General features: G+C 22.2%; 6 protein-coding genes across 6 annotated transcripts; 4 read left to right on the top strand and 2 right to left on the bottom strand. All coding sequences in view use genetic code 6, as the record gives it.

Moving 5' to 3' along the window:
* Positions 1-1,109: 1,109 nt before the first annotated feature.
* On the top strand, positions 1,110-5,389 carry TTHERM_00849480 (hypothetical protein; the record flags this gene model as incomplete). The annotated part of the gene is made up of 5 exons (XM_001019250.2): positions 1,110-1,155; positions 1,220-1,735; positions 1,853-4,011; positions 4,141-4,565; positions 4,624-5,389. The coding sequence occupies 5 exons, from the start codon at positions 1,110-1,112 to the stop codon at positions 5,387-5,389; spliced, it is 3,912 nt and encodes a 1,303-aa protein (XP_001019250.2).
* A 356-nt stretch (positions 5,390-5,745) lies between these two features.
* Positions 5,746-5,977, bottom strand: TTHERM_000849489 (transmembrane protein, putative; the record flags this gene model as incomplete). Its single annotated transcript, XM_012798425.1, has 2 exons — positions 5,746-5,825; positions 5,890-5,977. 2 exons carry the CDS (start codon positions 5,975-5,977, stop codon positions 5,746-5,748), a joined length of 168 nt encoding a protein of 55 aa, XP_012653879.1.
* Positions 5,978-6,564: 587 nt separating this feature from the next.
* TTHERM_00849490 (cyclin-dependent kinase inhibitor 3) lies at positions 6,565-7,122 on the bottom strand (the record flags this gene model as incomplete). The annotated part of the gene is made up of 1 exon (XM_001019251.3): positions 6,565-7,122. The coding sequence occupies one exon, from the start codon at positions 7,120-7,122 to the stop codon at positions 6,565-6,567; it is 558 nt and encodes a 185-aa protein (XP_001019251.1).
* Positions 7,123-7,531: 409 nt separating this feature from the next.
* TTHERM_00849500 (hypothetical protein) lies at positions 7,532-11,519 on the top strand (the record flags this gene model as incomplete). Its single annotated transcript, XM_001019252.3, has 4 exons — positions 7,532-8,961; positions 9,277-10,142; positions 10,211-11,022; positions 11,073-11,519. The coding sequence occupies 4 exons, from the start codon at positions 7,532-7,534 to the stop codon at positions 11,517-11,519; spliced, it is 3,555 nt and encodes a 1,184-aa protein (XP_001019252.3).
* A 438-nt stretch (positions 11,520-11,957) lies between these two features.
* On the top strand, positions 11,958-13,897 carry TTHERM_00849510 (hypothetical protein; the record flags this gene model as incomplete). Its single annotated transcript, XM_001019253.2, has 3 exons — positions 11,958-12,733; positions 12,798-13,153; positions 13,212-13,897. The coding sequence occupies exons 1-3, from the start codon at positions 12,009-12,011 to the stop codon at positions 13,895-13,897; spliced, it is 1,767 nt and encodes a 588-aa protein (XP_001019253.1). The 5' UTR covers positions 11,958-12,008.
* Positions 13,898-14,450: 553 nt separating this feature from the next.
* On the top strand, positions 14,451-16,661 carry TTHERM_000849520 (hypothetical protein; the record flags this gene model as incomplete). The annotated part of the gene is made up of 4 exons (XM_012798426.1): positions 14,451-14,924; positions 15,068-15,909; positions 16,126-16,485; positions 16,541-16,661. 4 exons carry the CDS (start codon positions 14,451-14,453, stop codon positions 16,659-16,661), a joined length of 1,797 nt encoding a protein of 598 aa, XP_012653880.1.
* Positions 16,662-17,206: the final 545 nt, after the last annotated feature.

Below are 17,206 nucleotides of genomic sequence, written 5' to 3' on the forward strand. Positions count from 1 at the left end.
GATATTATTATTAATTTTTATTTTTATAAACAAATTAAATTATTTCTATCATAATTTTTATTTTGCTTATTGATAAAATAATTTTTATTTTTATTTTAAAGAATAAATAAACAATCTTTGAAGCTATTTTTTCAATAAAATGAATTTCATTTGCCTTAGAAATTCAAACAGTTTCTTTAAAATTAAATCATTATAATAATGTTTAATTTAATAAATAGTGAAATATCTTAAATATTTATTCTTATTCATACAATAAATTTTTAAAGTTGTATTTTGAAAATAGAATTTAAAATATTAAAATAAAATTAAAAATTATAATTTAATAATTTGTTTTATTTGATAAATAAATTTTATTATTTTATTATCATAATCTGTCTTCAAACAAATCTTTATGCTTTTATTTTTTATTTAATAATTGTTAAGTTAAAATAATTTTCTTAGTATTATTAAATTATTTTCTAACTATTTTTTTTAAAACTCAATCTTATTCCTTAAAAAAAAAATTGATATTAATAATTTACAATTAGAAAATTATTTAAAATTAGTTTTGACAAATTAATTAAAATATTTTTTTGGTTTTAAAGTAGCAAATTGAAATTAATCATAATATCTGATTTATCATATGAAAGAATTTATTTAATCTTCAAATTTTAATTACAAAATAAAATACATTAATATTCTTTTTTGAAGGAAATGATGGCACATTAAAAATTATTTTAATGTTAATTTTTATTTTAATTTTAATATTTTTAAATTATAAGCTGTAATTTAAAATAAATGCATTTTTTTAGCTCAAAAGATAAAAAAATTATAATGATTATTTACTGTTAAAGCTAAAACATTGAAGATGATTTGAGAGTTTGATTTTTGTAATTATAAATTTTTAAACTTGCAATTATTATTTATTGATTAAATATTTTTGAATTATAATCACTCAATTAAATACATCACTTTTTTCAATTAATTAATTGTTAAATGGAATTTGAAAAAAAATAATTACTTTTAATTTGTTTATTTATTTATTTTGTTAATTAAGCACATACAATATCTATAAAGATACAAATACATTCATTATTTGAATAAAATAAAAAAGTTAGATAGATAGATAAATGAGTAAAAGCAGAAATAACTACAATAGGGAAGAATATAAAGAGGGTATGTAAACTAGAATTAATAAAACTAAACTCCATTAAATTAATTGTTTTTTTGTTTAAATAAGATTATTTGAAAATTCTTCCACCAGGAACTGACGAAAATCAAAATGTTTATGGAAATTTGTATATTAGTGTAGGAGATCTTATGTGGCTTAAAACATCCTTCCCTCCTGAAAACACTAAAATTAGGGTTTCATTTTGGGGTTAATAAGGTAGTGGTAGAGTAATTATAGCTAAAAATTCTGCTGAAGAATTAAAAAATTATTATGTCAGCGAATTAGAATATGAAATTAGGTGTCCTGTAGTATTATTTTAAAAATATTTACAGGATATGGTCAAACTTAAAATAGATATTTTAGATAAAAGAAACGATAAAGTTGTTGGAAATGTTTTTATAAACATGTTATTATTTTTAAAAAACAATCCTAAAGCTGTTAACACTCCTATTGAAGACATAAAGGGATTATTTCCCATATTTAAAGTTCAAACAAATTGCAATAAACCAAACATGACTGAAAAAATTGGAGAGATTGAACTAGAAATGAATGTCAGATTTACCAAGTAGCCTCTTAATAAAAAATGTAATTAATTTAATAACCAATATTTAGCTTAATTTTATTAGGTATTTTTATATCAAGATATTTTGAAAAGTATTAGTAAATACTCAAATCATATTCATATTAATTTTTATTTAATAGTTGATCCTAGCCAGTAACATTTAGATAGTTCATTTATGTACAATGAATTAAAAGCTAACTAAGGTCTTGATCAAAATATGCAAGATTAAATATTGTAAGAGAACAGATCTTAACAAAAGAATATAGATGATGGTAAAAAATAAGGTGTATAACTTTAGAAATAAGGGAAACAATTATCCAAGATTTAGGAAGAACCAAGCTAAATGTAAATTGAAGATAATAGATATGGTTTGTAAAATTAGTAAAAAATGGTAGATATACCTTCAAATTAAAATGGGAATTAGAGATAATCAAGGCTAAGTTTATAAGAAAGAAATATTCACTTTTAAAATGAATAAAATCAAGAAGGTGAATTATCTTCTAAAAATAAAGAAAATTAGAAATAAGCAGAAGAAGATGAGCAAGCAATTACAAATGTCAAGATCCAAAAAATAATTAAAGATAAGTAAAGTGAGGAGTATTTACATATGCTAGAGAAATAACAATAAAAAATTATGGAGTAGTCTACTAGGTTTGATGAATTTGAAATACTAGATCCAGATTTAGAGTTACTAAAATTAAGAATGGATGAAGCTGAATTAATATCCGGACTCACTGCAGGAATCTATGCAGATTTAGTAAATGTTCCTCCAGAAAAAATTCCTGAATAAGAAAATTTAGATCTTAAAAGTGTAAATACATATGTAGTCCATGCAGATTCTTTCTTGGCAACTAATATGCTCTATAAGAAGAAATTGTAAAAGTCTTAACTATCTCTTACTATCTAGGTTCCTATTTTTGAATTTGCTGAAGATGGTACACAGAAGGTATTTTATGATTAGTTATATATTCCATGCCGTAGATAGCTATCATTAGAATAATCTCGCTTTGAATTTAACTAGAGTTTTCCATGTAAAATGTCTCTTCGTGAGACGAATATTTCCTAATTCACAGATTCTCGTATTTATTTTTAATTATTTGTTGGGGATGAAGATCCGTCTAGTCGTATTGAATTTGCAAGAGGAGAATTTAGATTTGATTAGTTATTGCTAAAGCCTTATCTTAAGGGAGCCTTTGAAATTCCAATGTATCCTTCCTCAAACTTTGTTGCTGGTTAAGGTAAAACTACAAACACAGTAGGAATTGGAGGAAATACAAAGACCATCGGAACTTAAAATAACTTGAATAAAACAAATAACAAAAAAGAAAATAACTAAAGTAATTAAATTGCTGGAGAATTGTGCATATCTGTAGCCTTGCTTAATAAGATATCTCCTTATCTTTCTGATTAAATTAATCTTCATCCAAACGTTGCTTAGAGATAAAAGTAAGAAATTTAAACAAAATAATCTATTAAAAGGTACACAGAAATATCCAGCATGAATAAAATTCCATTTTAAATCTTTCTTTTTGTCACATCACTAAACAACATGTCTAGAAATGTAAGTGTCAATGAATAAATCTTAATTCGCCATAAATTATATGGAAGAAATGAAAATTTAGAAGGATTGATGACAAATACAGATTTTGCTACTAAATCAATTATATTTAATTATAAGTCCATAATGCCCGTTGACGAGCAGTAAATCTAAAAAATGAATGTAGTACCATTTGTTTTAGAAATATGGAAAAAAAATAAAATCAATAACCAAGCATACTCCCCATCTACAGCAGAAGATTTCTTAGGTTTAATTAGACTCAATATGAAATCCATCCCTGAGCTAATTTTGAATCCTTAAGCATTTGCCAGCAATGTTTATCCTACTTTATTAGTAGAAGGTGAAATGCCTATTTGGGATCCTTCTACAAATAAAAATATAGGTAATTGTAATTTAGCCTTAGCTTTTGGAACTGTTTAGCAAGTTTAATTCTACGAATAAAAGGCTAATGAAAAGCAACAGCTTAATAAACTAAATTACTAATCTACCCTTCCCATAAACTAAATATAATAAAAATAACAGCAATAAACATATTAATAATAATCAGATTTAACTTTTATTCCTAAAAATAATAAAAATTTAATATTAGTTTCTGATGATAACGCTTTAGTTAAACATCAGTAATAAATGTTTATAGTAAATGATTAAAGTTAAGGAGCTGTCAATAAGGATAATCAAGTTGAAACATTATCAGAAAACGTTGCTAACAGCTAATTATCTTAAGAAAAGTAAATCCACAAAGTAAATAAAAATATTTCTTTTTAAAAAAAACTTCTTTGTTTGAGTAAATTCAAAAAACCTCAAAACAAAAACTATTTTTAATTTTAATTTTATTTCCAATTTTTGAAAAAATTATTTATTACTAAAAAGTTTAAAAAGATAAGATTTGACAACATGGAATACTCAAAAGAGGCTATAAACAAAGTGTTTGTTTTAATAATGGAAAATATAAGAAGAAATAAAAGACGTGCATAAAATATTTTAAGGAATTTTATTTTAAAGGCGGAGAAACACCAGAAAAGAGTAACTCTTAGGGAGTTTTACAATTTTTTAAATGATTTACCAATACAAGAAACTCTGCATATTAAAAATGGTTATTTGCATAAATTAATCTCTGTTCTAGATTTTGAAGAGAGTGGTGAGATCAACACAACTGATTTTGTAAAGAGCTATAACAGTTTTTTAAATTATGAAGACATATTAAGAGATTCTTACTCTTATGCTGTAAAAGAGTTTTCTCTTATACTTATAAATAAATCCTTTACAATAGCTGATTTTGAGAGAATTATAACAAGGTAAATAATATAAGTTAAATATACTATTTTTAAGGTTCATACTTTCATTAAAATTTAGATTTAGTGAATTTGGATTTGTGAGAAGAGAACACTTCAAAAGTATACTTGAAAAAGATTTTGAATGTGATAATATACTTGTAAATAGATTAATAGATCTTTTGGATATTCATGAAGATGGACTTATTTAATCAAATATGTTACCTGATTATTTAAGAAATATAGAAGTTTATGAAAAGCTTAACTACATACACTGTGATTCATCTAGATATGCTGAATTAGTCAAACAGAATCTGTAAGAAAATGTATTAAAAAATGAAGAAGGAGTTTAAGAGCTTATAATGAATGATGAATTAGCTGATAAGGTTATGAGTGCTAGAGACATACAATATCTAATTCAAGGATTAGGTTTAGATATATCCTTCTGGGAAGCAACATGCATAATTGAATCAATAAGATTATAGTTAAATGTTCCAGTAACAGATCCCTCAGATGAATTTTAATTGCCATTTGTATATCTTTCTGATTGGTTACAATTTATAATGAAACAGAAGAAAGAAGACCCTTAGTTTAATTACTACTCATACTTAGTTGAATAGAGAAACAGAATTATAGAAGAATAGCTGTTGAATAACTAATTATCTGACAGAAGAGGAGGTTAAAAGTCTGTTCCTGTTACTTAAAGAAACTAAAACCTAACAGAAAACAGCTCTAATAAATATACAGACCGCTCACAAAATAGAAAAAGTGATGCAAAATAATAAATACAAGAAGACGATGAAGAAGATTTAATTTAATTAGTTAAAAATAATTACAAAAAAGTTTGAAGTCGAATTATTAAAATAATTTAAAAATTTTTTTTTATTTATTTATAAATATTTTGTTAAAGTAATTTTTATGGATAATATTAATACACACATATACTATTCATTTACAATTATTTTTGTGGTTTTATATTTCTTAAATAAGATATCTAGATAAAAATACAGAAACAAGGTTTAATGTAATTCAATCTCTAATTTTTGTATTGTTTATCTCAATATTAAAAATAGAAATATATGAATAATTAAATGTATTTTGAAGCTTTGATCAGCAATTTTTTTAGAAATGCCTTAAAATGGTTTTAATTTAATAACAATTTTGTTTTAAATTTGATGTCTTTAAGATAAAATGAAAAAAGATGTCAATTTTCCTTGGATTAACCATACTTTTTAGAGTATTAAATACTCTATTCACTATGGCATCCATTTAATGCTTTACAGCCTTTAAATAAAAAATAAAAGAGTCTAAATTGATTTATAAAAGTGTAAATAAATAGTCTTTTTACAAAAGAATCCTCCTAATGCTGCCATAAATAGTACAATCAAAACAGGTATTATGTTAAAATTGATTATTTCTTCTTAAAAATGACTCATATTTTATTATATAAATATAATATAATTCGACTAAATTTTGTTTGATATTTTATAAAGTAATGAATTTTTTTTAATTAAATTAGAACATTTTGAATTTTTTGGCTGATTTCTTTTTAATTGATTTACTTAAACATAATTTACAATACTAGTTTGTATATATTCAATATCGATTTATATAATTTATATTCATTATTATATATTAAATTTTTTTGAGCCCACTTAATTTATTTATTAGAATGTAATTAACTTAGTTAGTTAGTTAGAATAATTTTTTAATTGTATCAGTGGCTATCTAATTATAATAAAAATGTACAAATATTCTTTTAATTAAATTTTGAAAATGTATTGTAAGTTTTATTTTAAATCCTATTTCCTTTGCGCCCAAAGAATATGCTAGTTAAATTACATTTAGTTAAATATTTAAAACTTTTTATCATTATTATTATTATTATATTACATTGTTGTTTATTTGTTTACTTATCTATTTTATTAGTGGCATTAATTTTTTTGCTCTTAATATTTTTTATTTAGGCTGTTTTTAACACATTCGTTTATATCTTCATTCATTTATTGACTAAATAAATATATCATTTATTTTCTGTTTGTTGCCTTTATTTTTATAGATATTAGTAATATTTTGTTATAAATTCATCTTAACCAGAGTGAGAGATAGACCCTTTTCTGGTATCTCTTATTATTTTAATCGCTTATTAGTCATTAATATCTGGATTTATTTCAAGTAAAACACAAGCGCCTATTGTTCCAGTTCTATTAAGTCCTGCAAAGCAGTGGATTATTATGTTTTTTTTATTATTTAATTATGGTAAAAGTTGTTGATTAATGAATTTATGAAGGTCTTCTTCATTACTTGGTACAGAATTATCAGGAATAGGATATCTCAGTTACGTGATTCCTTATTCTTATGCAAGTTTTTCAATTTAATCTAACCCATAAAACATTATTTCACAATCTTCAAGCAATGTTAGCAAAATATCACAATTAAAATCTTCTTTGTAAGTTACAAAAGAGGAATTATTTTAAGTCAACGGACGGCATGTCAAGCCTATTGAACATTAGTTATAATTTCCTAGGTGCAGCTTGTCTATTTAGTTAACTTGAGATAATTCTTTTGTTTGCTTATCCATTACTTAAATTTGAATAAATAATTAAAAAATTTAACATAGAATTTTTAATAATTTGATAATTATTTATATATTAGTCAAACAACATTATAATGAAAAAAAAGTTTATTCTTAAAAATAATAAAATACAAATAATATTTTTAAATTAATGAATATAAATGATAGTATATTATAAAAACATACCATCCTAAATAGAACTCAATTTCATAAAATAAACAGATATATTTGAGCATATTATAGGCAGTTTTTATTTAAAAATTAGTTTTCTTAATTAAATATCAATTATTAAAGAAAATGTATAATCAATCATTGATTCATTTACTATTTAGTTTAATTATTTTTACCTGATAAAAAATAAATCATCTATATAAAAAAAGCCAATCAATCAAATATAAGAAAATTGTTTATAAATATGGTTTACATACAAGCTTTAATCTAAGAAAAGAAAGAATAATTTTAAGGCTTGAATGTAGATTTAAAAGAGTTCAGAGAAATTCTTCACAAAATAGGAGAAATAAATACAAAATATGCATTGGATGAAGAAGTTATTGTCTAGCTATACAATGTACTCTTCCAAAAATAAGAAGGGTATGTAACAATAGAGGGAATAGAAGCCCTTATTCTTTAATGCTTATTAGAGGAATAAAGCTAATACTAAAAAAATGAGTAATAAAGTTAGGATTTAGATTAGTTAGAAATTAAGAGTATGAAACACATTTAGCTTGAGGAAAACTGTCTTGTCTCAACCTACTAGCACTTAAATTTTGATTCTATAAATTAGATACTATTTATTTATAACAAAGCGCTCAAAATTGCCAAGGCTTAAGACTAAGATAAGTGCGAGTTACAATTAATTCTTAAGCAGATAGACATTTTGAATAAGTAGGGCAAGTTATTACTTGATAGCGATTTAGCTAAATAAATATTTCAAATGTTAAGCTGTAAAATTGAAGAGAACAATTAAGATTACGTTTTTAATAATGAATTATAGTAGTATATAAGTAAATATGAAAACTACATTCTACTTAATAAATATGGTTAGAATAACATAGAAAATTATGAGTAAGCATATGTTTTCCACGAAAGTGAAGAAGAATGCACAAGTTGTGACAGTTAAAACAATTCTTAAAATGAAATAAATAAAAGAGGTACTGAAAATAATTCTATGGTAGGACAACAAAAAGATAGTAATTAAGATAAAAAAAGTTAGCAAATATCAAATTAACAATTTACCTCAGTCATTAGCTCACTTTCTAACATATAAGATATGAATTCTTATAAATATTTAGATAATAGAAATTATTTTATAGAAAATAATTATGTGTAAAGCATGAGAGACTTATATCCAGTACTAAGTGAATTTGAGTCTAAAGATAAAAATTACAAAGGCATAGTTGAAAAAATTTAACAATTTTATTCTTCTCTTTAATAAGAAATATAGAATTTATAGTAGCAACTCTATGAAAAGGACAGCTAAATCTAACATTTTGCTGAAATTAAGTCAATGAAAGCCTAAAGAATTAGTGAAATGCAAAAAAAAGAAGAAGAATACATACACCAAATTTCCTATCTCGAAGATAAAATATGTAATTTATAAGAAAATATTGAGCAGCTTAATAAACAGATAAAAGAATATCAAAGCAAAGAAAAAGAATATAATCAAATTGAGTAAGAACATGACAGATAAGTAAAAGAGTTAAAAAGCAAAGATTAAGAAATAAAGGAATTAAAACATTAACTTTTTGAATTAAAAAAGAACTTTCATGAGTCAAAATAAACCTAATTGTCATAAGAATAAGAAATTCTACATTTAAAGAGTAAAATAGAGAAGAGCCCTGCAGAGTAAAAATTAGATATGATTTATTATTTTTTATTTTTGCCACTACTGGTTGCTTTTTAGAATTTATAAATGAATTATTTTGTCTATTTAAATATATTAAATATCTATTTGCTTTCTTTAACTTTTAATTGTTTAATTTGGCTGAATAAATATTTACAAAATACTTATTAATTAATTTTTAATCAAATTTCTTTACAGTATTTTTATAACAAATCAAATAAATTTTCCCACACTAGAATTGATTGATATTAAGTTTAATAAATTTATAAGCTTTTTAATGAGGAATTAATTTAAATATTTACTTAAATTATAATAAGATCGCAAAATAGTTCTTTGTATAGCACAGAAAGACAGAATTTTGAATAGCTTAATGGTGTTATTTCATATTTAGAAGATGAAAATTCTCAGTTAAAGTAAGAAAATGAGCAACTGAAATAAAAAGTTTAGCATTATGTAAAAGTAATTGAGGATAATGAAGAAAGTAATAATAATTTATAATCAGAAGTATTTACTTTAAAAAAGCAAATAAATGAAATAAATGATTCCTTTTGCAACTCTCTAAATGATATAAATTTAAGTACTAAGTAAGAGTTGTCCATTTAGCAGTTAGCTCATAGAAAATCAAAAAGTTTATTTAATAGATTGTCTTGGCAAGCTGAAATATAATAACTAAACAATCCCTATACAAATGATAATGATTTGGTTTAAACAAATTTGGAAAACGATCTAGAATAGATTTTGTCAAATAAATAAATAGAATCGGAAGAAAATACTTAAAATTAAGTAAAATAAAATGATAATGATCAATAAAAAACTGCTTCAAAAAAATAACGCACTAAATAAATTTCTTTTTAAAATTAAGAAAATTTTTTAGGTGATATATTAAATGATACAAAATAGAATAATAAGGTAGAGTAAGTTAGAAGCGGTTTTAAAAGGACTAATTGCTTCAGTTTTGCAGCTTTAGAAGTTATTTAAAGTTATCAAAAACTTCAAACAAAAAAAGATGTCTTGGAATAGGAGTAATATTAGAGATCTCCAGAAATGACTACAAGTTAAATACCTAGTATTTAATCTACTAAAATGTAATTGAATTAAGAAGACTATATGACTACTAGCGTGTAAGTAATGTAGACTAGTATATAAAAACAAAATGATGAGAATAGATATCCTGAAAGTAAATGTAATTTGTTTGATAAGCTTTTTATTTGTTTAAATGTAATTTTCAAAATTAAAAATTTTAATGTTTAGGTACAATTCCGAAAACAGAAAATACTTAAGACAAAGTGACGCCAAGCTTTTAATAAATGTTGTAAGGTGATACTAATTTTTATTGGAATTAGTTGAACAAACAATTGTTTTCAAATAACTAAAATAAATATAATCAAAATTTTATTGAAGAAGAAAATAGCATTAATGAAAGCAGGAAATAGATTACTATTCAGTAATTTAGTGTATTATAAGATTTCAGCAGAGGTAAAGAAAATAATGCATAGACTTAAGGTTTTTCCTTCCCATAAGTAAACTAACTTATCAATACAGATAACTTAAATTTAAAAGAAGATCCTAGAGTTATTTAAATTAGAGAAACATACGAATCTAATTTAAAAAGAAATAGCTCAGAAAATACTTTGAAGGAAAATACGAATTTATGTAAAAACGATACAAATTTATCTGTTGAATATTTTTATTCTGATTCCATATATAGAATTAACGCTTAAAATGAAAAAGAGCGCAGAATTTTATTTATAACTTCTTAATATGTGTACATCATTAATCCTACTGAAAATTTTAAGATAGTTAGAAAATTTTAAGTGCGATTAATAAATAGAATAACTTTTAGCAACATAAGTTCTAATCTTTGCGTAATTCACGTATTGAATTAATCAGATTACGTTATTGAATCTTGTAGAAGGTTTGATTTGAATATATTCTTAAAGAATTTATTCAAGGCTCTAAATTTACCCACCTATATGATTTCATTTGCAGAAAATCTTTTAATAAGATCTAAGAAAAAAGATAAGATATTTAAGTCCCCAGTTTAATCTGTTTAAAACGAAAACGTAATTCCTTTTATTTAAAAATATGAATATTAAATATTTACTAAAATTAGACCGAAAATTCATTAGGTACAGATTAGAACAAAATGAAATGTTTACCACCTCAAAATGAATCTACGAGCATAGTAAATAAGAATATTCTGGAATAAAAAATAAATGCTAATATCCAATCTAATAGCTTTAATAATAAATTGTATTTTTTCAACATCTAAATGAAAATTAATTAAAATATGATATCAAATTTTTTATTCAATCCATGGAAACCATATCTATTATAAATAAATAATACCCAAGCAATAATATTTAAAGATTAAAAATAAGATGTAAAAATAATGGAGGTTAGTTTGATAGGAGCAAGGATCCATGAAGAAATGCAAAACAAAGATAAAGTCATTATCTTTTAAATAAAAAACTAAACAAATCCTATTTTAATTAAAGTAAGTGATTCTGATGAATATAAATAATTACTCGCGTTAGCTTAAATAATAACAGAAAACTGAAAATTTTGATTATATTCTTATTGAAGCACTGCATATTTTTTATATAACATAAATAAAATACATCAGAAAATACGCTGTATTAAAATTAGTTAGTTAATTGTTGTTTGTTAATCATCAAAAAAACAAACTTTAAATTTTATGCAAGTTTATATATATATATTTAATGAATCTAAGTAGAAAATACTAATTTCTTTAAAAATTAAATATTCATTCAGATAATTTCATATAAAAATCCATATTTTTTCATCATGATTGGTAATTTTTATTCTGACACAAATTTATTTCAATATTTTTGGCTTTAAATATTGATTTTACTCTATTAAAAATAAGTTTTTAATTTAAATAAATTGAATACACCACAAATTAAGTTAATCAAAGTAAACAATCTATTTTATCTTCATCAATTTATTAGGTAGATGATCAAAATTTTATTTCTTTATAATTAAAAAAAAATAAATTAATATCTAAATTATTCACTTTATTTTAAAAATGCAATCTAATTTACAATACTCTCCCAAATTTATTTTTCCTCAACATGAAATTGAACGTCTAATTGAATTTCTTTCTTAAGTCTAATCTGACTAAAATGTTAATTTAAAGAATTACGATGAGCGCTTTCAAGAATACTTGTCAAAATAAACATATTAATATCTATAAGGATTGAATTAAACTCCAATTAGCAATTAAAACTAAGAAGTCAACAAAGAAAGCTACATAAAAATATTAAACCTCTTATTTCCTAAATAAAATGAATAATTTATGCTTCAAAAACAACAAAATATATAATAAAACATCTGTAATTAGTAAGATTCTTATCAAATTTTCCTTCTGAATACACTAATCTAATTAAGTAACAACTCAAAATGCTAATAAAACAGCACTTAATAAATTGAAAATATAAATGCTTATAGTGAAAATATCGATAAAAGCTTTAATTAATTCGATGCTGACTCTTAGCAATGCAAGGATTATATTTAAAAACTCATTTGCACAGTAATCCTCAAAGATTTAGAAATAAATTCTTTGAAATAACAACTATAAAAATAAGTAATTGCTTAGTTTAGCTAAAAATAAGAAGACCCTAAGAATGAAAGTTAGAAGACCCTTTCAAAAATTAACAAATAACTAGATGAAATAATGAATTTAATTGAAATGAAAGAAATTCTATAAAATGAGTGTGATTGTTCAAAATCTCATGTTTTTTAAAATCAAAAGTAATTCATTATTTATTTGAAATTCTTATATTAATTTTTTGAACATAATTTATTTTAAAAATAGATTATTTAACTTTGATATCAAAAACTAAGAAATTGATTTGTAAAAATTATAGTAAAAAACTGAAGCTGTTAAAAATAAAATCGAACAATTCCTAGATGAAATGAGACAAAATAAAATCTAAATTACTTAGTAACTCAAAAGTTTAGATGTTGATTAAAACAATCAAATTTATAAAATTCAAAACAAAAAGCAAAAAATTGATTTTAGAAAATCTAAGACATGCATGTCGCTTGATTCTAAACTCTAAGCATAAAGCTAATAGCAGTAAAAATACACTCTTTGCTAACCTAATAAAAATTTCAGTGATTAAAAACTTGTTAAAATGATAGAAAAAAACTCCTCTGAAACACCTAAAAGTACCACTTTTTTAATTATCTTATTTTATCTAATTATAATTTTAATTATATTAAAAAGGAAACAGCTTAAAATAGAATTATGAAAACCCAATAAACAATCAAAATATAAAAAGAAAATCCTCCTTTTTCCATAATTAAAAATTCAAAACTTTTAATGAGGCTGATAATAATAGTAATTGCCTTCAATTCATTGACACTGACTTCGCTGGCATAAAAAACATGACATCAATTTAAACTTTATTAAGAAAAAAATAAACTGAAAATACAGAAAATGTTTCTTACTTTTTTAGTGATTAAGTTAAAAAATTTTCTCATTCCAAAAAATGCGAGGAGAAAGTTATCTGCCTTGATGAAAGTAGCTTTTATGTTTTAAATGGCACTGACAATTTAAATGGATATAAAAAATTCCCTATCAAAGATATTTCAAAAATTATAATATCTCAATCAAATTAGAATCTGTGCTCCATACATATCTAATAGGAGTTTGAACTTATAATAGAAACATCTCACAGAGAGTTACTTCTAAAATATATAATAAATATATTTTAAGATGTTCTAAAAATAAATTAACCAATTATTTAAAATTCTTCTTCTCATAAACAATAAAAAACACAAAAATAATAAAACATACTCAAAAATGCTATATTAAATTAAACTAAATAATATTTAGATTAAAATACAATTCAAAATTATCAACAAGAAATTAATAAATCGTTCGACTCCATATCACAAATCTAACAATGATAATTTTTGTATAACCATAAAATTAATATATAAAAATACTTCTTTAAAATAAGGGTGACAAAATGATATTTGAAAGTTGCTTTAAAAGCTGATCAATTATCAATCACTTAAATAATAATGATATAAATAACTTTTAATAAACAAATGAATTCTAACTTGGTAATAATCAAGGAAATTAAACAAAATTTGTATAATACTAATACAAATCTAGTTTTTCTATTCAAATTTCACTTAAAAAATAATTTATTATAAAAATAAGCAATTAAAATTTTAAAATAAAAAATTAATTTATTTAAATTTTATATTTTACTATCTAACTCCTTAAAATAAATATGTTTCAAATTATTATTCCATCTATCAATTTTTTATTCATTTTTAGAAAGCTAGTTAATATTTTTTTTTGGATAAAAAAATTTGTAATTTGTGATGAACTACACTCAGTTTTTAAAAATCAAATTTATTATCTTCTAACAAACAAACAATTAATTTCTATTTTTCAAAAAGATTTTGAAAGCTTTTAAATACTTTCTTACACGTCATTTGCAATTTTTTGATGAATAAATAACAAAGATCGATATCATTCAACTCGGTCTCTCCATTTCGAAAATAATATCCACCTTTGCCAAAAGTTCCTCTCACTTTTGGATTAAATTTAGAGCTCTAAAAAAGATAACATTATATATAATTTTACGAATAATATTCAAATGTTAAACTAGATAATAGTGCAAACAATTAACAAATTTAACCAGAAAAAACTAATCTAATATTAAAATAAGAAGAGAGAGGTACTTCAAATAAATTAGCAAAGTAAAATTCTAGTTTCAATGATATTTATTATGAAAATATTACTACAAATGCTACAAACGCGTTTGATTCATAAACAAGAAGAGCCACCTCTAAATTATCAAATTATAGTATTAATAATTCAAAAACACACATAAAACCACCTATATAATAATTACATATAAGCCAAAGAAAATCTCAAGTTGATAATTTTAATTAAAACAAGAACAGTAGCTTCGTTATGGTATTATTCGTTTATAATTCCTTATATGTGTTAAATTTTAAAATTGAGAAGGGAAAAAAAATTATAATTAACTGACTCAATTATATGTTTGTTATCATATTAAAATTTTAATATTTAAACTTTTTTTACTATACTTATTTTAGAATGAAGTTAGCAAAGAATAGCTCAGGGTCGATTACAGTCAAGGAATTGCATAAAGAAGCATTTCTTCTAAAAATTCTTATAGGGATAGAATTAGTTAAAATGTGTTAAATAATAGAACAAATTAGATGTAAATTTAAAACAATTCATGTGATGGCATAAATAAATAGAAACAGATCAATAAAAAATAATTAAAAGGAAATTTTGCCAATGATTTTGGCTAGGATAATGATGCCTTTAAAGTACCTGATCAACCAAGATAATACAATCCTATTCATATTTCATTTTATCATAATTATCATGATTAAAAGAAACCTAGATAATAAAATCTAATCTAGGAAAGTGATAAAAATAGCTTTTCTAACGCTGAATCACTAATTCCAAAAGAGAAAAAACAGCTAAAATCTGATGAAAAAGTATATAATAACTTTTTAAAAATTAAGGAACGTAAATAATCTAATGATGTTTATAAAAATGCTAATACAGTGGTAGTTAACTCAGCAAAGTAAGCTAACTTAACTGAGCAACGTTATAAAAAATTATAAGATCCAGATAGGATATTGTAATATATTGAATAAAAAGAAATAGGCTTTGATACAACTCCAGATATTTTAAATGCAATAGAAATAGCTCAAAAAAATACAGATGAATAACTGATAAATAGAAAAAGATAGCCATTAGCACCTATCCCTGTTTGGCAAGAGGATAATTAAAATTCTAAAAAGACTAATCTTGTCAAACATATTTAAAAATTTGATCTAGATTTTAATCAAATCGACGAAAAATAAATTAATTAATATATACAATAAAAAGAAGACTTCCTAAATTAAATTGAAATACAAAGGTATTTTGAAATAAATTAATCTTTTTAATTTGAAAATTAACTTTTAGAAGGATTAAATGATTTTTTATTGTACTATTTTTATAGTAAAATATGCTTTCTTTCTTTGAATAATCCATTGAAATTAAATAGCTTTATTGTATTAAAAAATGGATTTTGCAATTAATTTTTATATAATTTTTGATACCTATTGTTCAATATTTTGTGCATTATAAATAGATATAATGAAAGATATAACTTAAGTAAAGAAAAAGTAGACCAGAAGATGAAAAATAAAAAAAAATACTAAATACAAAAAGAATTAGAAAAGGAGCATGATTCTTTTGAAGATTTACATATCCCACTTTCAAAATTAGAAATCAATAAAAGCGATAGCCCTAACTTATAAAAAATCAAAATAAAAAATGCTAAAGACAGTCCAAAAGTAGTTATTTCTACTAAATAATCTTCTTTTGACATGAAATATGGTTCAATATAGCCATTTAAAAAATATCGAAGAGAATTTGACGAGTATTCCACTTAACAAAAGTATTTGATGAAAACTCAAGAATAAAGCCCTTTAAATAACGGATATTCTGGGTAATTCTATTTATATTTTCTTATATAAAATTATTAATTTTTTAAAGTAAAATAGAAAAAATGAAAAAACAAAACGAGCAACTATCCAAAATAACTAACCTTCTTCATCAGATATAAAGAGACGATCCATTATTTTGATTTGTTATGTTTTTATGTTATAAATAAATCATTTATGATATTATTTTCTCTTAAAAAAAAAAATATTTTTTCTACATTTCCAAAATTTATTAACTCCTTTATTTTTTTATTTATGAATTTTTATTTAAATATTTTATGAAGCCTATACAAGTAAGAATCATTTGTTTGACCTATCTTTTTGAATAAGAGATATTTATTTTAATAATTTATTTAATGTATAAATATTTAATAGAACTTAAATTTAATTTATATATAACTAATTAATAATATTCCACAAATTAATCTTATAAAAATCTATCTCTAAACAGTAAAATATATAAAAAATATATTAGCAAAAAATTTTTGTTAATATTTTACTTTATGAAAATCAATAATTTTCATTTTATCTTAAAGAAATTGTCAATAAAATTAATATATCTTAAAAATATACAAATAAAATTAAACTTATTTATTCTAAATTTAAGTAGCATATTTGAAATAATTATTTTAAAAGTCAGCTGTTTCAATCTCTCATTAAATTAATTACTTCTTAAAAGATAATTCCCTTAATAAATTTGAAGGAATAGGGAAGTGTAAAATAATA

Source organism: Tetrahymena thermophila, assembly GCF_000189635.1.
Source record: "Tetrahymena thermophila SB210 genomic scaffold scf_8254588, whole genome shotgun sequence".
Lineage (NCBI taxonomy): Eukaryota > Ciliophora > Oligohymenophorea > Hymenostomatida > Tetrahymenidae > Tetrahymena > Tetrahymena thermophila.